Here is a 22,795-nt window from a genome sequence, read left to right as displayed (position 1 = left end):
CTAGGGCCTTGCAGTCGGCACTATGACGCTTAGTTTCAGGTTCATATTGGAAACAACACGTTTTATCACCAGTTACAATGGTGTAAAGGAAGTTCTCGTCTATTCTCCCCTCTTTAATGAGGTCTTTCGAATGTTGAATTCTGAGCAATTTTTGGTTCTCAATTAACTTGTCCGGAATGGAACGAGCACAGACTCACTTAGATCAAGTGTAACACGGGAACCTTACTGTTAGTTTTCATGGAGCCAATTAGACTCCCTTTTAAAGCGTAAGATAGGTTTTATCCCAACACCGGATAGTTCCGTAAGGGAGTCAAAATGGTATTTTCCCTCTACTCCTAGCTGGAAAATTGTCCCCCCTAAATGCTTGAATGAGTGTTGGACATCCAGCTCTATCAATAATAACCAAAATTGTATTTTTTGTATGAAATTGTTGATGAACAGGATTTAATATATACTATTATAGAGAAGAAGAATAAAACTAATGTAAATAGTAACAACATCTCCCACACAAGAGTAATATAAACTAACAGTACTGAGCCTCAATAGAAGATTTTAGAAGCCCTCAGAGGTCAAAAATCAATATTTGTTTTTCTTTTTAATTTCACTGTACTCCAAAAGTGCTCTGGTTATAGGTGCATGAGAAAAATAATTGGCTGCAAGCACATGGAGATAAAATTGATTTTGAACAGGAAAATCTTTGCTAGGTATATTAAGGGAAGATTTAAAGAAATACATATTTGTTTCTGACCTTTCCGTTGAAACTAATTTTTTATATTAATATCAAATCGGAAAAGCAATTTCCATCGGGTATCCTTACCATTTTTAAAATTGGGTTTTATTGCAAAAATTTAATTTATTTATAAGTAATATGTGATGTCGGGCTAAATTGAGGCATTGAAAACTAGGACAACTCTTTCAATTGTAACAGCTGAAATTTATTTATTTTCTTTCGCTTCACTTCGCTTCTGAATATTCCAATTGCATGATTCCGTTTGCGTCTTCCTCTTCCTTCGTTCGTAGTCTGCTCCGAAGTCAATATCAATTGCAATTCACGTAATTGCATTACGCGTGTACGCGTTCAACACATTCTATTATGCATCTAAATACACACACATACATACAATTCATAAAGCTTACAAATACACCGTTGCCAAACGGGAACGCTGAGGAGGGTTCAGTGGCGATATATGTGCGTATGAGGTATGTACCCTTGCCCTATGCACACTTATAAGCTTACACACACATATGCAGTATCTGTGAGAGAGTAAATGAGGGAGAGTATGGCTCTGCTAGTTGGATGCATGTGTTTTGTATATTAAATTGAGCGACGCGCGTGTGTTTTGACTTTGTAATTTAAATGCAAATGTAGTGTAGTTTACAACAACAATTACCCGTCAATGAGGAGTACCATGTCCCCATGCTACATGCGCGATATTCTCGAACGCTATGAACTGGTCGACTTTACAGGACAACACGACAAGGCTTAAATACGTTCGCCATCACTAATGGGTATTGTTTTTTAATTACAATAACAACACTTGTCGATAGACAACAAACAGTAGGTAGTATATATGTAGTAATTGCAGCATGAGTAGTAACAGCAAATAACAACAAACAACAATACAATTACTTTATAATCACATCCAGTAACGCGATTACAATAAAATGCACTGCAAAGGGGCATCAAAGGACTACGACATTTCTCGACATCAGCGGAAAAATAGTACGTAGAATGGGTGTCCTTCATATCGTACATTCGTATGCAGAACGAGCAGTTACTTCTAGCAGAGAGAACTTCTCCTGGATAAAAATTAAGTTTAGTTGCTTTTAGTTATGTCTCTCAGTAGAATAGGTAATTTAAAAAACAAAAAACAAAAAAAATACACCGTAAACTAATGGCAACAGTCATGAGGCCAAACACTTTGTTGAATACTAAGTGCCGACAAGCTAGTGAACATAATGCAACGTATCCTTTTGCCGCATTACATGGCACACCTTACTGCATCTGGGCAGGATGTCAAAGGGATATTTCTTTGTTTTCTCGCTGACTTTATAAAGGGAAGCAAGTTATTTGTAACAAATTCACTTCCAAACTGTGACGCCAATAAACGAGGAAATAATTCAGAGGGCAGTTAATGAAACAAGTAAGATGTCGATAGGGTTACAGTTGTTGTTGTAGCAGTTTACTAGAAAAACAGTTTCCCTCTTTGGTACGCAATAATGCTAGGAAAATTTATAAAATTTACATAACCCTAAACCAAACAGGAAGAACGTAGTGATATTTATAGATTGAAAGTGCTTGAGAAGGTTTTTATAATTTTGTATCTTTATTTTTTAACCTTAATTTAATTTTTACCTTAAATAACACAGGCCGACAAAATTTAACCAACATTCAGACCCAGAAACCAGACTATATGTTTTCGAAGACTATATGTTATGATGTGCTAAATCCAAATTTGGCCTCAGAATTGCTCTATCAGCTCTGGTTTTCGATATATCCTAACCTAAAAGTGTAAAAAACACCGTTTTCCCCCATATTTGAGGTTATGTAGCCTTGCAGATGTTTTCTTTCACCAAAATTAAAGGATGGCATCTTTAAATACAATGGCGTTGAGTTTGCTCAAATATCATTTTTTTTCGCTGAGATATCGCATTTTGAAATTTTCATGTTTCTAAATTTTTCTACACCTGAAAATCGATTGAGATAACATAGACATGATATAGTCGATTACTAATTTTCTTGAATTGAGTCTTATTTTTCGTAAAATTTTGTCTCACACCATAAGTGTGCTAACTCACCAAACCCCTACACTATCTAACCCACGGGTACCGAGTCACACACAGCCCTAACCCCTAGAAACCCCCTATCATACCGCAAGCAGGCTAACCCACTTAACCTTAACAGTGTTTTTTGCACTTTTAGGTTAGGATATATCGAAAACCAAAGCTGATAGAGCAATTTTGAGGCCAGATTTCGATTCATCGCATCAAAATCCTTCGAAAATATATAGTCCGGTTTCTGGGTCTGAGAAGCTGTCGGCCTGTGTAATTTGACTGGTGGCAGGATTGGATAAAGTAATTAAATAAAATGTTTTACTAAAATATTACTCCTTGAATAAATCTGAATCCAATCCCCTATTTTTGGTCAACATGTTGTGTAACGAGGTGATTGACGTCGTAAAACATTTTGTTTTCATTTCATACATATTAATTTAACTCACATTCAATATACCCCGCTCTTTGATCCCTGCAACACATAATGCTAATCTTTCACTGTTCGAAACAGTGGTGGAAATCTTTTTCTGCAACTCTCAAGTCTTGGTTTTCGCTCACTGGATTAATAGTTTAACTTTTAGGAACTCAGTGAAGCTACACAATTTTAGAAATGTCGAAAACACGAAACAATATCGAAACCATATCTTTGAATTTCGAATTACACATTACAGTTTTTATGGCTCTCGGTGAAGTAAGGCCCTTCCAGTGCATGGATTGGCGCTTCCGTTAAGTAACAAACGCCCTCTGCGGCGTGGCCGCTCACCACCATCAGGCCGCAACAATAACAGCAGGGCAACGTAGACAACCTCACGCGTCCCTCACACCCCACATTGCAATTAAAGCAATACAAACTCTTACCATTTAACTTTATGAGCCGACATGGAATCCCAATAGCTGTGGTCGAGAAAACAAAATTGCGCGCTAGCTCCCTTATGATAACCAGGGATGGCTATAACGTCGAACAAGATCGCGAGCGAGCCAGTGGTTGTCGCGTAGCGTTTATAGTCCAAATTTTCAGCATTTATATACCCCCTATCAACTGCTGCCCGGCAGAATATCACCCTGAAATTGGTGCGCTCATCAGAGGTGAAAACCGATTGGTAGTAGGTGACTTTAATAGGCATCACGATCTTTGGCACTCAAGCCTACCAAGCGCTCGTAGGGGGCAGCACTTGGAAGAGCAGTGAACGACGACACCCTCACCAAGATAATAGGCAGTTGAAGCAGCTCGCCAGACATAACAATTGTTAGCGCCGGTCTGATAAATAGCATAACCTAGCTACTGCTATGCTATCGCTTGGCTCAGACCACTTGTCCATTATCGTCTCGATTGAAAGACCTATCAACTTCGTTTCCGCGAATCACCGGTCATACGTTAACTCTAACAAAGCTAATTGGGGCGACTTCGCGGAATTTACAGAGGACACCTTCGCCGCTCTTCCCATCTCTCTCACAGCTGAAGCAGCTGTTTTAGTAAACGAGCTTGACCACCTGCGCCAAGCAAGCTCTAGGCTATAATCTAGGCTATGAAATTGCAGACCTACAGCTGCTACCTGTTTAAGTGCCTTGGAACGTAGCTTGACATATAATTCTGACCCACGATGTGCAGAATACAAAGGTGGGGCTCAAGAATGATAGAAACAAGATTGCGCCCATCAGAGAGTGCGTGACGTCACATTACTGAGTTATACAGTGTTGCCATCCATTTGCTCTTCGCAATAAATTTAGTGCTTTTTTATACCCAAAATGCGAAAATATTAAGTTTGGTTTTTGTTTATTTTTTAAATTTAAAGCTACTGAAACTATAAGTTAAAAAAAACTGTATTACTAAACAAAAGAAGGTTAAAAAGCGTCACTCTGAGATTTTCCTGAGTTTAGTGCTAATGAAAATTTGTTGATTCTTATAAAATTTGATATTTTGAAAGTGCAAATTTAAGTGTTTGCTCCTTTTAAAGTTATGCAATAATATTAAATCCTCTTCTCTTAACTCTTCTTAACATTGAAAACCTTTATATGTATATATATACATATATAATTGGCGCGTACCCCCTTTTTGGGTATTTGGCCGAACTCCTTTTTCTATTTGTACGTCTTGATGTTGTTCCACAAATGGATGGACCTACAGTTTTAAGCCGACTGAACGGCAGATATTTTTTATGAGGAGCTTTTCCATGGCAGAAATACACTCGAAGGTTTACCATTGCCTGCCGAGGGGCGACCGCTATTGGAAAAAACGTTTTCTTAATTTTGGTGTTTCACCGAGATCCGAACGTACGTTCTCTCTGAATTCCGAATGGTTGAAAAGCGTTTGAATTTACTGAATGTGAATGAAAACTATAGAGGTGTAATCAATTTTCCGGTCCTCAATCCTTAGTGGAACATAGGGCATCAAAACGTGTATTCAATTTTACAAAAAGAGTACCTTATCTTGTTTTTTCATTTTAAGATAATTTTTTTCATATTAAATTGTTAATATTCTAATAATATTCAAAGTAAATAAAATGTTCCAAAACGTCTCCAGGGTTGATAGGCATAACTTTACAACGTATCACTATTTCACTGATACAAGGTATATTTTTATTTTCTACAGTATTGATGCGATACTTTTACATTGTATACATATGTTTTGTAAATACGATCTATATTGCATCCTCCGGTCGACAGATCCAAGCGACATACCACCAGACAGATGCTCAAACTACCGAACAACAGTGCGCCCTTTCACTTACTCCAGTGATGAGGTTCAGGTGGCCACCAACAACGCTAAAGCTTGCAAAGCCATTGGCCCTGACGGAATTAATATGCAGGAAAACCTTTCGGATTAGGACTCCTCACAAGGGTATTCTGCATGTCTATTGCCACATTCATAATTCGTGACAAGTACAAAGCAGGAAGGGTGGTCCCACTACTGAAACCTGGGAGACCCGCCAACCAAGGGGAATCTTATCGCCCGATAATTTTTGAATACTCGTGAAGCACCTGCTCTCCCACGCCTTCATATAGTGCATTCGCTAATTGACTTGGATGTAGCCGAATGGTGAATTCTTTAATTTTGTATCACTAGATACTGACTAAATAAATAAATATTAAAAAAGACTAAGAAGTGATTTGACTTGATGGAGATGCACCATCAGACAGTATGGAGTCCACGAAAATTTTAGAAGCAATCGAACCGCATTTGCAGAGCAAGAGGGTTTTCACTCATTGGCTGGTTCAGTACAACACTTATGAAGAGTAATTAGCAAAACGTGTATCGCAATGGCCATTACTGTGAAGAGTTTTTTAACCACTTTCTTGAGGTGATATTCAACATAATTGATTTGAACCTATCTCTCTAAAGTTATTACCGCCTTTTAATAACCTCGGTCGGTCTATTTCGCAGCTGCACCTGCGGGAACTAAGAGGAAGTGAAGATTGTTATTGTTGAAGCTGCATAAACATTCCCCATACATGTAAGGGGGATGTTGCTGGAGTTACAGATCTTATGCGGATAACATAGCCCGATTGTCGTGCGAACGCTGTCTAAACTCTCACTTCTGGATGTCTGGCGGACCTGGAATCTGTAAGCTCCCACAATATTTCATCGTTTATCAGATACGAAGTGGTTTCACCAGTCGAGAATTAGAGGGGAGGTTTGAGCCCAATCAAGCGGTATGTAAAATGGGCCGCCAGACCTACATAAGTGGAGGTCCTTTCTACATCCCTATAGAGACCGCCAACCACCGTAACCTAACTTTTTAGTAACATGTAGCATCTGCCTATATAAACAAATATACATAAATATTCTAAATATTTAACGGGAGGGCCATATAGCGTTTGCTTTTTGAACCACCTGTTTTTTTGAGAATGGTAACACAAATGACATGTCAAATGTGTTCATAATTTACTTAAAGGTTTGACATTTACGAAATGGGACGCTATACGCTTGAACAAAATTGGGAAATATTGAAAACCTATTTCCAAAGTGGTGAGTCTTCTTCTTCTTCCGCGGTTACAGTAAATGGCGAGATTACCGTGACATGCTCAACGAGTTGTTTCCAAAAATTGAAGAGGATGACTTGGACGACATTTGGTTTCAACAGGACGGTGCAACTTGTCACACTGCCAAAGTTACACTCGAACTATTGGCTACCGTGTTTGAAAACCGAATAATCAGCCGAAATTCCGATATCAATTGGCCGCCTCGGAGCTGTGATTTAAGCCCGTTGGACTATTTTTTGTTGGGAGCCGTTAAGGACAAATGCGATGCGAACCATTCAAGACGATTGATGCTTTAAAACACGAAATCGAAGTTGCCATTCATGAAATTGGAGCCCGAACAATCGAAAATGTGCTTAAAAATTGGGTTGATCGAATGGCCTACTGTAAAGCCAGTCGTACATAGCAGTCATTTGAACGATATTATTTTTCATTCATAAATGACAATGTTCAATCTTCAAAATAAAAAAAAAAAGTTTGAAAAAATATTGATTAGTTTTTTTTTATAGCCGATTCAAAAACCAAATTTTACATGGCCCACTCTGTAGATGATACGTCGAAATCATTTCTCGGCAAACGATATCTTTTGGTTATCGAAATTGCTTTTATTCTGTGTAAATCACTCAATCAAAGTGTTTCGCCACTGTCGCAGCACAGCGCTGTAGGTTTTTATTGTTGGAATACAAAACTCATTTTCACTTATTAAAGCGACTAAAATAAATTCGCTTGCTGCTGACTCACGTTGTTATTGTTATTGTTCAAAATGTGAATATTGCAGTGGCAACAACCGAATCAACTGCGATTCGAACGATTTCAGAAATAAAATACAGCTTTGTAGCAATGGAATTAACACTCTCATCGGCGAAGTCGAAGTTCCTGACAAAACATGCAATTCAATTTGGCGCAAAATGTTAAATGAACTTCGAAACGCTGATGATGATGCTGATGAGTGGGCGGGAGTACACTGCTGCATGCATACATATGTAAGTATTCCGTGCATTTCTTGCGAGGAAGGAAATTTTCCACTGAATTTAAATTTTCAAAGGAAATTAAAAAAAAAACTCACAAAATCGCAAGTATTTACTTATTTGAACTAAGTTTGTTTTCCTCCGAAAAAGCAAAACTAAAATGATGTACGGCTTGGGACAGTTGGGGAATCTACCACTCGTCGCTACAAGAAAATTCTCGTTAAGATGGAATAGAAATTTAATAAAAGGGTGGCACACTCTTGTCGGAAGGGGTGAGAAAACTTTCACTGTTATTTTGCATAAAAACGCACTTATTGTTACTAAAGAATTCGCAACTCCGTACAAATTATGCGCAAAACACTGCAAACGACGAAGACTGAACACTACCAGTGTCCCTCTGCAGGCAACTGGCTAAAATCCCGCACAAATAAATTTTGAGATATTCACAAAATTGTGTAATAAAAATAAAACTTAACATGACACGCTCAGTTTGACATTTGAATTAATTGAAAGATGCATAAAAAGGCTAGGGTGCACTTGGCGCATACATTACAATGGCGCCAGCGGGTTGCAAAGCGCAAGGCGTGAACGGAACACAAAGGTCGAGGATGGTTGTCGGATAAGCGAATGGAATCACAATCGCCAGAGGAGCACTGCTGTGAGGATAAGCAAAAACTCTGTACAAAAATAATTGAAAAAAGACGACGCTTGGATGGACACATAAAAACATACTTCAAACTCGTGAAGGGGATACCCATAACTGCGACGTTAGTACATCAACTTCATGACGCGAAAAAATTAATAATTGCTCTTCAGAAGCGATTGCGACGGTAAATGGCGAGAAATTGAAATGGGAGCGCATTAATTGCAATTTGTTGCAAATTTTAATTGCACGCTCACCCTGTACCCTGACCCTGTCACGTTTCATTAAATCAGCATCGCCCTAGCTTTGCTCGTGCCGCAGTAAAAAAGTGTAGCATGCTTTTAGGCATGTTGCTTCATATACGCATATATCTTGCATTAGCTAGCTCAGTTTTAATCATAGACTTCAATGAATGTCACTCACCTCCAAGTTAAATCCGTTTTGTCCCATTTGGGTCCCTGTAACACATAGCGCTTCATGCGATGGTGCCCGTATTGTAGATTATCTGGCGAGAAATTGGCAGTCCGATTACTGTCGCCCACGCCACAGCGTGGCAGGTGTATTAGTTTTCGGGTGGCCTCATCTATTTCGCCAGTGGCCGGAATGTTGCCAAAGCGCTACAATAAAATAAGAAATGCATAAATAAAACAAAGAACCATAGGTATATTGGTGCACCAGATGTAGGCATTTACCTGTAGGTTTCGTATGGCATCCTTCAGCTGCTCTTCGGTGCGCAACGCCCCAGTCTCGATGTCCGACTTAGGCAGATAATCAAACTCCATCAAGTAATTGTACTGCAGTTGGTATGCAAATGAAAGAGATAAGAGAAGTGGATAGAAATGTATTAGCTCTTTGTTTACCGTGCCAAGTTGCTATTTTGCTTCTGTGCATAGTAAAAGCCTAAAATTATGCTAAGTAAAATATCGAAAAAGCAGTACAGTGGTGGAAGCTGCTTATGGTGATGCACAAAATATTACACCCGGCTACAGCACTCTCGTCCCCACATATATCCATCCATTCATACATATGTACGTATGTCTGTGCAACGCTGCTCTGATGGGATGCAAAACAAAAAACAAAAAATTGCAAGCAGATGCCAGGAGAGATGCCCCATATGGATTTTTCAAAGCGAACACCCTGCTCTAGAATTGGAAAGCAATGTGCCAGTAAAAGACTGTAAAGTCGAGTATACACTGTAAAGTACTCGTCCTTCATATTTGGTGCCGCCAAAATGTCTTTGAAAGGTAACATTTTGTAAAAAATAAAAAGTAATTAGTAAAAAATGTATTCATATTTGAAAATTTTGAGCATTTGCGTACCATTATGAAAAAATTAAGAATTCGGCTAGGCCTGCTAAATAAAGTTGTGTGTTTACGGATTGTGTTTGGCATTCGTTTGAATCGCGGTAGTTGAGTGATTTTTAGAAATCCGTTTCCATCACAGCAGCGCACCAGCTCACGCCTCAGCAGTTGTGATCATAAAGTTAATGATAATATTGTTTCAACTTGTTTCACATCGCCCTATTCTCCAGAAGTGGCTCCCTTAGATACCTTGTTCTCCAATTTGAAGAAATGGCTAAAGGGAAAAAGATTTTGGAGACTTGGAGAAATCCTATTATTCAGAAGGGATCAAACCACTTGAACATCGTTGGACGAAGTGAGACTATGTCGAAAAATAAAAAGGTTTACCCCAAACAATTAAGTAGTTTTTATTCTTGCACGACCATTTCAAACTACTCTCGTTTTACATTAAAGTCTCATGAGCTATAAAACTGCACACCAAAATATCTCTCTCATTTAAAATCCTGTCTAAAATGTTTGAAAATTTGCCGAATTTTTATAAATCTTGTACAAAGTTTGAAGCTCTGATTACATAATTCTACATATATTTGTTGTAGAATGACCTACATATATTTGACAAATAATTATAATTAAAAAACGCAATCAAAAGGATCTAATTTTTGACTGAGAATTTTGATATTTTTGGGCTCTTTTTCGCCAAAACTTGGTTATTTTTTGCTCGCGGCAACACTGCTGCCTAAAAACATTAGAGTGAAATGATTTGAGTTTTTCTACAATTTCCATTTTTTAAATCTTTTCGAAAAATCACTGAAAACTTCAATGAAATCACACAAGATTAGTAACACCGGTTACTATTATAAACAGTTATGAGATTGTCAGGGAAACCGTGGACACAACAGAAGCTCGCGGCAGCCAGTTCTACGTTACCGGAATGACTGCGGTTTTTCCCGACCAAGGGCTGCCGCCCCAGTACACTAGCCCTGTCTAGTGTATCGTATCCCACCCCCAATCTATTGTCACAGGAGCTATCCCTCGCAGCACATTTGCTCCAAATACTTCGCTTTAGGGCTGGCACTGAACTCAACCTACTGCTGCATATGTCACAAACGGCTTCACGTGAACTCCACCTCGGTTAGGTGCAGCAAGTGCAACGGGTGGTGCCATCTTAATATCTGTTCAGGCCTTAAGACACACTGGGAGTGGCACGTCAAACTGCAGCCACAAACCAAAGCTTTACGGTAAAGAGCCCACAGGTGCAATACAATTCTCCCACACAACTCCTGCTCCAGTCTGTTCCGTGTGTCAGACCAGAGTTCCTCGGAACCTCACAATAGTCAAATGCAATTCTTGCCATGGATGGTGCCACTTTCGTAGGTGCTCTGGCCGCCGCCCACACCTGAGTGGACACGCGACTATGTTGCCCCCTGCTGCAGAGCTCTGTACGCCCCCTGTGGCGCGGTCGCCCGTCAACATCAGGCTACAACAGCTATTGTGGAACGCCCAGCAGGACTAACGCAGACAACATTACGCGTCCCTCACCCCCCGTGTTGCGACCAAAATCCCGAGGAGTTTTAAGCTACTACAACTAAACTGCAACGGACTCAAGAGCAAGATAGACGAGATAGTCAACTTCATAAGCCGTCATGGAATCGAGATAGCTGCGGTCCAAGAGACAAAACTGCACGCAAGCTCCTCCCTGATCACGAGGGGTGGCTACAGCGAGCGAGACAACGGTGGGCGCCAGCGTTCATAGTCCACCATACAGTGCAATATCGTCTCATCGCTGAAGGCATCGACCGCAGGCACAGCACCTTACAATGTCAAGGTATAACTGTCCGGTCAGGCGATCCCGAGCTCGAAATTTTTAATATATACATATCCCCGGTCACCTGCTGTCCGACACCTGCTTGAGCCTGAGCCACCTCCAAGCATGTCAGGAGGCTCTTCCTCAATTACGCGGACGAGATCCAGGACAAAGCAGACCGACAGCTACTGGATCGGACAGTGTACATGCAGACAATCAACGACATTCACCACCACCACCCATCGCAGACGAAGAGCGCCAACTGCCCCGAGAGTGCCGCGTAACCTTAGCACAATTACATTCTGGATATTGTAGCAGGTTAAACTCCTACTTTTCCACATTTGACCCCGACATACTAAACATATGTCCGGCATGTGAAGGCACCCCGCACGACACTTATCACCTTTTCACATGCCCCACCAAACCAACTCATCTAATACCCCTCTCCCTCTGGACAACCCGTCGAAACAGCTAGTTTCCTGGGCCTACCGTTGAATGAGCTAGACGAAGACGACCAGTGATTACACTACACTGACAGGGCAAAGTTACTGATACAACAATAACAACATTTGGTTGTCAGCCGTACAGTGAACAATGTAATGGAGCGAATTTCTATCTGCCTAACGCTGATGTCGATGCTAAAATCCCATGAGGCGTACCTTGGAGTGTTTGAGAAAAAGATTCTGCAGTAGATTTTAGGAGTTTTATACGTTGGCGAGTATCGTACGACATGGAACAATGAGTTGTATGAGCTTTACGATATCTTAGCCATAACGCAGTGAATAAAGATCCAGCGGCTTCGTTGGCTGGTTCATGTCGTTCGAATAGATACAAACGCTCTGGCTTTGAAAGTATTCGATGCGGTACCAGCTGGTGGTAGCAGAGGAAGAGGAAGACCTCCTCTGTGTTGGAAAGATCAGGTGGAAAAGGACTTGGCTTCACTTGGTGTGTTCAACGGGCGCCGGTTAGCAAGAGAAAGAAACGGCGGCGCACTTTGTTAAACTCGGCCAAAATTGCTTAAGCAGCTATCGCTCCAATCAAGAAGAAACGATGCTGAAACATAACGAATCCACGTATTTCTAAAGCGAATTTCTCTGATAGTTTAAGGTTCCATTCAGTGTATAATTCCATTCTGTGTATAATTCACGAAAGGAACTCAGTAGGATGGGCAACAACTCCAACGGCCTAAGGATACTATCCATTATATTTTTTATATTTCTTATACCTCTAATTGCTAAAATCTGTATCAACTTCAAAAAATTACATGAGTTAGTTTTTGTGAAACGACGGGACACCTGTAGACTTACGGCAGTCATAACTGGCTTCTGGTCTATCGGAGAACAAGCCGCCAAAATGGGCATCCCTCACAACACATACTGTCATAGTTGTAAAAAACCAGAGAAAAAAGAAACAATCTTCCATTTCCTCTGTGAATGCCCTGCCCTATGGAAGGACAGAATATTAACCCTGGGCAAACCGAGCAACTGTCTGGCTTAGACGTCAACAACCTAATAAGGTTCCTAAACCGCACAGACTGGATATAGTCCTGCTGTAAATAACTGTTAAACAATTTGGTAGCGAGGATGTGGAAATGGTGCGGAAGCGCTGGTTGGCTTCTGGATGAATCACCACTCTAACCTAACCTAACCTAGTTTTTGTGACAAGAGTCACTGGTTTCTCGAGAAAAAAATTGTTTTTCTTCAATTCAAATGTATTTTTTAAATAAGCATAGAGAGCTATCTCATTTATAATTGAAAATAAAATACACAAAAAACCTTAAAAGGAAAAACCAAATCATTTAAAATTTTTTAAGATTCATGTCTATATTACGGAGATTTAATTTTTCATTTATTTTTAAGTGTTGCTGAGATATTGTGTGACAATAGTGTACAAAACTAGTGGAGAAAATTTGGGAATACAAAACGGGACTAGTAATAAAGTTTAATATTCCCGATCCATAAAATTTCCGATAAACGTGACTGCAATAAATACAGGGGCATCTCTCTTCTAGGCTCTGCGTACGACGTATTCCCCCCAACATACTCGTTGACAAAATTAATCCGGTGGCAGAGGATACTCCAAACGAATATCAATGCCGATTTAGAACCAATAGATCAAGAACAGATCGATATTAGGATACGACTCTTCATCCTACCGTAATTTTTAACTTATTGTTGAACCGGCGCAATTATTTTCGATAGGAGCGTTCAGATCTGTGACCATACTGGCGATCTTAGTATCATCGGAAGAAACAAACATGTGCTTGCCGATACCGCGCTAAATCTAATTAACAAAACGAAGTTGGTTGGTTTAGAAGTCAATATCGAAAATACCAAATACTTGGATAGATCACGAAGCAATGGTCGTAACGGTAATTTGAAAGTCGAGCCCGACGTATTTCAAAAAGTCGAAGCCATCAAGTACGTAGAAGTAAGCTTAAGTAGTACAGCATATCCACTTATCTGCATAAGTGACAGACTGTAGGCTGCAAATAGAAGCTACCTCAAACTGCTTAAAAACAAACTATTGCCATGGACATATAAACTATAGATCTACAGAGCCTTTATAAGAGCAATAGCGAAGTGAATCACGGGTTCCGACTACTAATATAAAGAACTATATCTTCCGCTTTGAGCGTAACATTTTGAAAATAATTTTGGTCCTGTACAAGAGTCGTATGGGTCTTATAGAATAAAACATAACCATCGAAGAACTATAAATGGCGCGTACACTTCTGTTAGGTGCTTGGCCGAGCTCCTCCTCCTATTTGTGGTGTGCGTCTTGATGTTGTTCCACAAATGGAGGGACCTACAGTTTCAAGCCGACTCCGAACGGCAGATATTTTTATAAGAAGCTTTTTTCATGGCAGAAATACACTCGGAGGTTCGCCATTGCCTGCCGAGGGGCGACCGCTATTAGAAAATTTTTTTTCTTTATTTTGGTGTTTCACCGAGATTCGAACCAACGTTCTCTCTGTGAATTCCGAATGGTAATCACGCACCAACCCATTCGGCTACGGCGGCCACACGAGTACATATAACTGTAAATCATTGCATAACTATTAAGTTTTTTTTTTTTAATGGAAATACTTTATTTGCAATCTATCTTAGAATACAGATATTCAGCAAAAGAGATCTTATTACCTACTGACAACATAGTATTTACACTGGTGCAAAACTACATAGAAAACTATAGAATTTTTTCTTTTTACAATTCTTATGCATATTTTATGTTATTAGATTTAATTTTTACTCGAAAATTGTATAACTTACTTCATGTATAACTTATATTAGAATTTTAAAATTTATTGGAGCATTTTAACAATTTTATATTTAGCTCTTTTTTTTTGTGTTTTTTGTTTGTTTTTTTTTTCTTTTTTTTTTATTATTATTATTAAATTGACAAGTTTAAAGGAATGGCAAGTCTAAGGTATGATTGCGCTTTAATCGTCTAATCTCATTGGTTGTGTCCAACAAGCAAATAACATTTTTGTTTACATGATTTGACAGTCGTTCAATGTATCTCTTAGAATATACTGAGATTTCTCTCTTAACAAATGGAATACCTAGATCCATGTGTATGGCTTCGTTTGTGATAAACCAAGATGCATTAACAAGTGTTCGTAAGGTCTTTGACTGGTAGCGTTGCAAAATCTCCACATTGGACTTACTCGCAGTTCCCCAAAGCTGTATACCGTAGGTCCATATAGGCTTCAATATAGCTTTATACAATCTAACCTTGTTTTCAAGACTAAGTTCAGATTTGGTTTTATTTTTCAGCTGTTGACGCTTAGCTTTAATATGATTTTTCCATGTGAGGCGTCGATCAAGATGCATTCCCAAGTACTTGACTGTGTCGCTAGTTGGAATTTGATGACCATTTAAATACAATGGAGGACATTGTTCTCGCCTTAGTGTAAATGTAACATGAATAGACTTTTCATGATTAATATTAATTTTCCATGTATTGAGCCAAGTTTCCAGAGTGTGTAAGTGATTTTGTAGCAGGGAGGAGGCCTCTGCAGGGGACTCACTAGATGCGATGAAGGCTGTATCATCAGCAAAAATTGCCACTTCTACCTTTTCTGTTGTCGGCATGTCGTAAGTAAATATCGTATACAAGACTGGGCCTAAAACGCTACCCTGAGGCACACCTGCGTTGATACTATAAATTTCAGATGACGCATTTTGGTGCTTTACATATAATAAAAGTGCCTGTCGCTTACATAAGTTTTAAGCACTCAGTAAAAATGTGCTGGTAAAAGTTTTTTAATTTTAAAGAGTAGTCCCATATGCCAAACTCTGTCGAATGCTTGTTGTACGTCAAGAAAGGTTGCAGAACAGTATTCTTTTCTTTCAATCGCATCTGTAATAACATTCACAATTCTGTGGCATTGTTCTGGTGTGCCATGCCCAACTCTAAACCCAAACTGATGTTCAGGAATGATATTTTGATCCTCAATTACAGGAAACATTCTTTTCAAAAATATTATTTCGAATATCTTCGAGAATGTTACGAGCAAACTAATGGGGCGGTAGGACTTGACGTTATTTTCAGGTTTGTTTGGTTTTGGGACCATTACTACGACAGCACACTTCCACTGTGTGGGGTAATGATTTACATTGAAGATACCATTATATATTTGTGTGAGTAACTTTATAGCATTTTGTGGTAAAGCCTTCACAACTCTACTATCAATACAGTCATATCCAGGACTTTTACAGTTATTCAGTCGGGAAACTTCTTCAGTAACTTCGTCATCTGATATAACTATTAAGTAAGATTTTTTTTTATTTTAAAGATTCCACATATAGAGGTTAAGGCCCTTTCATACTTATACGAATGAGGCAAATATTTTATTTAATTTTTGTTTGTAAATATGTATTAGGATTAGAATTCGGTTTAAATTTCTAATTTTTCCACTGTCCACTGTCCACTAGTCGTACTTTGTGTTCACTTAATAAATGGGTGGCAGAGGAAATATTGCAAAGTAGCCAAAACCGCGGCCTACTAAAAACGTGCCAACACAATTTCAGTTTGGTGACTTCCCACGTGCATAGTGCATACACACACATGCATATATACATACATACTCAATACCAACAAATCTATACCGTGAACTAAAAACCTGTACTAAATGAGCTTGTCGTAAATATCCACTAAATTCATGCCCTACTAAAATTTAGTGAATATGCACACATACTTACATACTTATCTATACATACATATGTACCTTAGGTAATAAAAGTTTTGACTAGAAAATGGAAAATGCGCCAGTTCTCGGGGAACTCTTATATTTTAGATGAATTGCTGAAGGCATTCTTTCAAGGCAAATAAATATAATATTTTTTATGACGAAAATGGAAAAATATTTAATGATACAACACCTAATCAGCACCAGTAAGCAGCATCACCAAGATGTAATATCTAATATATACATAAGTGTGAGTTTGCTTGTGTGCATTTAATGAGTTCCTAAACCGTTAATCCGATTGCAATGCAATTTTAGTAAGTTTTTGTAGGCTTGGCTGGGAAGCTCTACGGTTTATCTAAATCATTGACATGGCGCTAAAGTCGAGATATCTTTTTCTTCTTAGCATCACAGTCCTGGGTGAACCATTGCTTCCAACGCCGCCCATTTAGCTACTCAAGGTCAACTTCCACGTCTTCGAGCCACCTCTTTCTGGGGCGTCCTCTTCTTCGGCCTCCAAAAGGGCGTAATTCAACTGCCTTGCGAGTTGTTCTCTCCTTGGGCATTCTAAACACGTTCCGAGCCATCTTACCCTCTAAGATTTTATAAATCTTATCACAGTTTCGTTCTTTGCTAATAGTTCCAGCTCATGATTATATCTAATTCCATAGGTACCGCCTTGCAGTCTTACAGGTCCATATATTTTTCTTTCAAATACCATTAGCCGATTAATGCCATTAGTTTTTAGCGTCCATAGTTCGCAACCATAGGTAATCACAGGGCAGATCAATTATTTGTATACCCTTAACTTTTGGTCACGAGATAGTAATTCAGATTTAAGCAGCTTCAAAATAGAAAAGTAAGACTTATTTCCTTCTAAAACTCTCTATCATTTATTATCACTGATGTATTCTTATTGGGTGATATTTTGATACACTCTCGAATGCATAGTCTCCGATCAGCAGGTCATCAATCCCGTAAATCGGAGATGGATCGGACTACTATCATTTCGCCATTTCTTTACCACCAGGCTGTGTATTTGTGTATGCAGTTCTTCTCCGTCGTATTTCAATAACTCAGCAGCAATACCCTCAGCACCAGTGCATTTGTGATTTTTAAGTTTAACAATTGCAGGTTTAATTTCTGCAAAACTATGGTCACTTATCTGTATTTCAGCAGTTTGTAGTTCTTGACTCACGTTTTCCTCATTTGCAAGTTTAAAGTTCCACTAAAATTTCTATCCTGCGCTGCCAAATGTCTTGTTTGTCGCTTATCATCTCCATTTTTGCTCTTGCAGTTGGATAGATAGGTTTAGTTTGGTGTTTGCAGGCTTGGTACATTTTTCGCATGTTTTTTGTTTCTAAAGTCTGTGTCCATTTACCCGACTTGTCTTTTCTGGTACCCCTTTTTCATCTTTTTAATAATCATTTTTGCTTGATAATCGTGTAAATTTTGACGGGTGCATATTTCTATATATACAAGCTTTTCTCCTCCTTCCCTTTTTGATAGCGATTTTACAGTCAAGGTCATACCATTTATTTTGTTGTTTTTGTTTAGTGCCAACGATTTCCTTTGCAGACTGCATTATCGTGCTTTTTATGTTGTCCCATAATCCTTCGATTTTCAACGTTATAGGTTGTATTCAGAGTATCAGAGATGACATTAGCATATCTATTTTTTGGTGGTTTGGACAATTTATATAAAAAAGGCCTGATTTGGGTTTTACTCGGAGTATAAACATATTATTTTCAAATTTTAATTATATATAACAATAAAATAATAGAAACAATACACAAGGGTACATACTCTTTTTGAAAATTTCAAGGTGGAAAAAAACTTTTCACATACTGTTGTGCGACACCATTTTTTGGTGATGAGAAATTCCTTTGCAGAACGAAAGGTTCATCCCAAATTAATATCTTAAACCTTTAATGCATCTCATAGTGGGTCTTTCTGACCCTTTATTTGACAAGTGGCTAAAATATTCCGTAAAAATGGAGTTAGATGCTTACAAATATATCCCTGCGAAAATTTCACTACACTATGAAAAAATAATAAAAATTATGTTATAGAGATTTTTTTTGGGTGGATTTGTTTTAATCACGTAAAGTTTTTGTAAGAGATTGGGCATTAAAAAAAATCCCTATAACATACAATAATTTTTATTATTTTTTCATATGAACTACTTACTTAAAAACAAAAAATTAAAAACAAAAAACCTTCTTTATCTTATTGGCAGACCCTATTCTGTCAACGAACAACAAACTACTGTTATATAATCAAATACTCAAACCGGTCTGGACGTGTAGCATTCAGCTATGGGGAAGTTTAAGCGAATATTGCATGACTATTATCCAACGATTCCAAAATAAACATCGTCAACATCGTCAATGCTACATACTATGTGAGAAATCTCGACCTCCATCGTGATCTTGGTATCATACCCATCACTGACGTGGCGAAAAAATACGCCATGGCTCACAGACAACGTTTAAGTACACATCTCAACGCTGAATCGTTGGCTTTGCTTCAGCCAAATACTCATCGCCGGCGGCTCAAGCGTAAAACAGTTTTAGACCAGATGGGCACCCAGTAGCAGCTGCACCTTATATATTTATACATTCATAATGCATTTATGAATATTGAGGCATCTTAGTTTTTCCTTTTTTAATATGTATATATGTTCAATAAAAATTGCTCGTTAGTATCTTTATTTAGTTGTACTAGTTGTAATTTCTAAAAGTTATTCTGCTTATCCTTTAAGATGCGTTAATAAAAGAAAAAAAAAAAAATGAACTACTTACTGCGTGAGATAATTATACTACTAGGACCTGTTGACAAGTTTGGACAATTTATATATTTGTTATATAGTTCATTCTTCTACAAAAACCGAAACGTGGATTTATAACTTAAAACTTAAATTTTAACTAAATTAAAAAAAGGCAAGAATTTTTAGAAACATTTAGGTAATGCGGTTTTGAACTTGGGTCTAATAAAGGGCAAGTTCTGGGTAGCTCGAAAGTTGTGTTAATTTTAGGCAATTCTGTTTTGCTGGAGAATGCTCCATATTCTCTAGCGGAGATACACTCGGAAGTTTGCCACTGTCTATTGGGCTTTCCATCATTTGTTGTTTCATGCCCACAGTGGGTTTCCAACTCAAGTACTACCGAATGTTAGTCAGCACAACCGAATTAATTTACTTTATTTTGCATCGGTTAGGTAATCAAACAGAAGGTTTCTCATTATAGCAAAAATGGAGTTTGTTTGATATAGTTGTACATATGTAGACATACCATACTTAAAGAGTGGAGGAAATCTACAATTCTCAACATTAATTGCACATATTTAATATTTTTTCGGCTATGGTTGGTCGGTTTCAGCATTTCCTCCTCCGTTGATCCATTACACTATAACTATTCCAAAGATTTCCAGCTATTTCCTAAGGAGAAGAAGGTGCTAATTCCTATTTTTACAAGGTTGACCTTTTTATATTTCACGCCTTTGCAATACTATGTGTGATGAGCGGTTGTATTATCGATTATTATATATTATTTTAGTATCTTATAGCATAAACTTGCATATAACGATTCCACTTATGAGCTTTATTTGTTTTGGTTTTATCTTGCCCAAAAGATTGAATTAACTCGAGCAAATTTTTGCAATGATTTATTATTTTCTACGAGGATTATCGAGACAGGACTGCATTAATCAACTTAGTTCGACTTTTGACGTTGAAGCATCACATTTAGCCACTGTGAAATACTGGTACAACGAGTTGCAACGTGCCCGTCGACTCTTAAAGAATGAATTTCGTGAATGTCATCCAAAACTGGTTATTGTGTCAGAAGCAGCCGATGATGTGCGTCAATTGATAACGCCAGACCCTTGTGTGACATATCGGGAAATAGAGGCTAGGCTTGGGCGTTATTATGAGCGGCAAACATTCAATATGGCATGAAGAATATTTGTTTTCGTTAGATTTGACAATTGCTCCAAAAAGGTCTGGTGTCGATTGGTGTAAAGAAATGTTGAACAAATTCGGCCGCGGTGGTTTAAAGCACGTGGCATCATAACAGGTGGCAAATGTGCGATGTATGCATATGAGCCGAAAACAAAACAACCATCGGCAGCATGGGTGTTCTAAGGCGAGCTTATTTCAACAAACAACCTTACAGCAAATAGTCACCTTTTTTTCGGAAAATCTGGTTATGTCCTAACTTTTCCCCTAGACCGAACCGCCGAAGACAAATCGGTTCACACAAGAGAGTTTTTAAGCATTCATCCGATTGGCACCTAATGATGGCTTTTTGTTCCCAAACATAAAAAATAATTTACAAGGTTAACTTTTTCAACGCCTGAAGAAGGTGTTGAAGCCTTTAAGCAGCTCGTTTTGGAGGTATTCACTTCTGAGTGGCCGAAGTGCCTGGAAAATTGATTCAAACAAATGCCGAAGTGTATTGACTTTCCAAGAATAACCTTTTGAAAAAAAAATAAAGCGATATTCACTCTTTATACGCTCTTAATACTTGTAAGAAAGCTATCGGCAAAACCTGGGGTTTTTCACCTCGGATCATTTATTAGATATATACCTCGATCATCAAACCGATACTCTTCTACGGTGTGGTTGTATGGTGGACAGCACTCGAAAAACGGTGTAGAGTAGCCACAATTGATCGAGTCCAAAGAACAGCCTGTCTCCTGATAACAGGATGTTTAAGTACAACACCTACTAAGGCTCTAAATACGTTGCTTCACTTGTTCCCCTATCGATCTGGCTGGCAAAGCGATTGCAGCGAAAGCATATATCGAATGCATATATTGAATGCCATATCGAAATGGAAAAAGTATCTTGGCCTTTCGGCCATACTGAACAGGAACACTGTTATCTCTTCCGACATAGACTATCATGTAAGTCTTCCATCAGCCCCCCCTGCTATTCTCCTGTTTACTCCCAACTAGGGAAGAATGGAAGACAAATCTTACCGAAATAGATGGCCCTCTGATTATATATACAGATGGTTCAAAACAAGACGGTAAAGTGGGATTTGGAATCTTTTCCAATTCCCCTCACATCAAACTATCATTTCAGTTACCCGACTACTGTAGTGTATTCCAAGCGGAAGTATGCGCTATCTGGTATGCTGCGAAAACTATCTTAGAAAAGAGAATAGCACTTGACAGTCAAGCGGCCGTTCGAGCACTCAGCTCCTCTTATACCCACTCAGATGTGGTTCGATCCTGTCTCTTATCTCTTAACGAGATAAGTGTCAGAATTCTGTCCAAGTTATCTGGATACCGGGCCACAGTGGATTCGAAGGTAACTGCAAAGCAAATGAGCTCGCGAGAGCTGGAGCTGCGCAATCAAATATTAGTAACTTACCCACAATCCATATTCCGCTCGCAACATGTAAAATGATACTTGATCGAGAATTTCACAGCATTGCTGATCGGAGGTGGCGAGTGGAAACTACTTGCGTTACGACCAGACAAATCTGGCCATCCTACAATCTGAAACAGACCGGCCACTGCCTTTTGGGCACTCACGTACGTCGGCTCGGGGTTCCGCAAAACGACCTGTGCAGATACTGCGAGGACGAAGATGAGGAAGGCAGGCATTTGCTGTGCAGTGGTCCCGGCCTAGCCAGAAGTCGACTCGCTCTTCTAGGCTCTCCAACAATTGACAATTTTTCAGCACTCTCGGATCTGAAAATCGAATCTCTCATTAAATTCTCGAAACGAATTAATATTTTGGACCAAAATCTATAGAAAAAATCTCGGTTAGGTGGGGAAATCATATGAAATAATGAGCTCTAGGGCAACACAACGGACCCAACTTGCGGTCTATGTGGCACTCCGATGCGGGGTCACCCTTAAACCAACCAACCAACCATATTCACTATTATTTCATTTAGTTTTAATTAATGGGCGGACATTTGAAAAGGCAACCCTCGTAGTAGTCCTAGAAGAAGCCCCACAGTCACCGCTGCAGATTGATTCAGACATATTTCTGTCTTGTCCACATCCTCAGCTCACTAATTTCTGTTGGTATCTCTATGATTAGGAATTACCATTTATGGGGACGACAGGTATAATTTGTTTTGCATCGCTTTACTAACTTTATTTTTGTATGTTTAT

At 38.8% G+C, this 22,795-nt stretch overlaps 1 protein-coding gene across 1 annotated transcript; it reads right to left on the bottom strand.

Annotated features, from left to right (window-relative positions):
• Positions 1–8,639: 8,639 nt before the first annotated feature.
• On the bottom strand, positions 8,640–9,224 carry LOC128866363 (matrix metalloproteinase-2-like). The gene is made up of 2 exons (XM_054107033.1): positions 9,057–9,224; positions 8,640–8,981 (listed from the first exon to the last, which is right to left on the bottom strand). Exons 1-2 carry the CDS (start codon positions 9,144–9,146, stop codon positions 8,784–8,786), a joined length of 288 nt encoding a protein of 95 aa, XP_053963008.1. The 5' UTR covers positions 9,147–9,224; the 3' UTR covers positions 8,640–8,783.
• Between the last annotated feature and the right edge of the window lie 13,571 nt (positions 9,225–22,795).

Source organism: Anastrepha ludens, chromosome 6 (genome assembly GCF_028408465.1).
Source record: "Anastrepha ludens isolate Willacy chromosome 6, idAnaLude1.1, whole genome shotgun sequence".
Taxonomy (NCBI): domain Eukaryota; kingdom Metazoa; phylum Arthropoda; class Insecta; order Diptera; family Tephritidae; genus Anastrepha; species Anastrepha ludens.
Note: the sequence above shows the minus strand (reverse complement) of the source record. Positions and strands in the feature narration are given on the sequence as shown.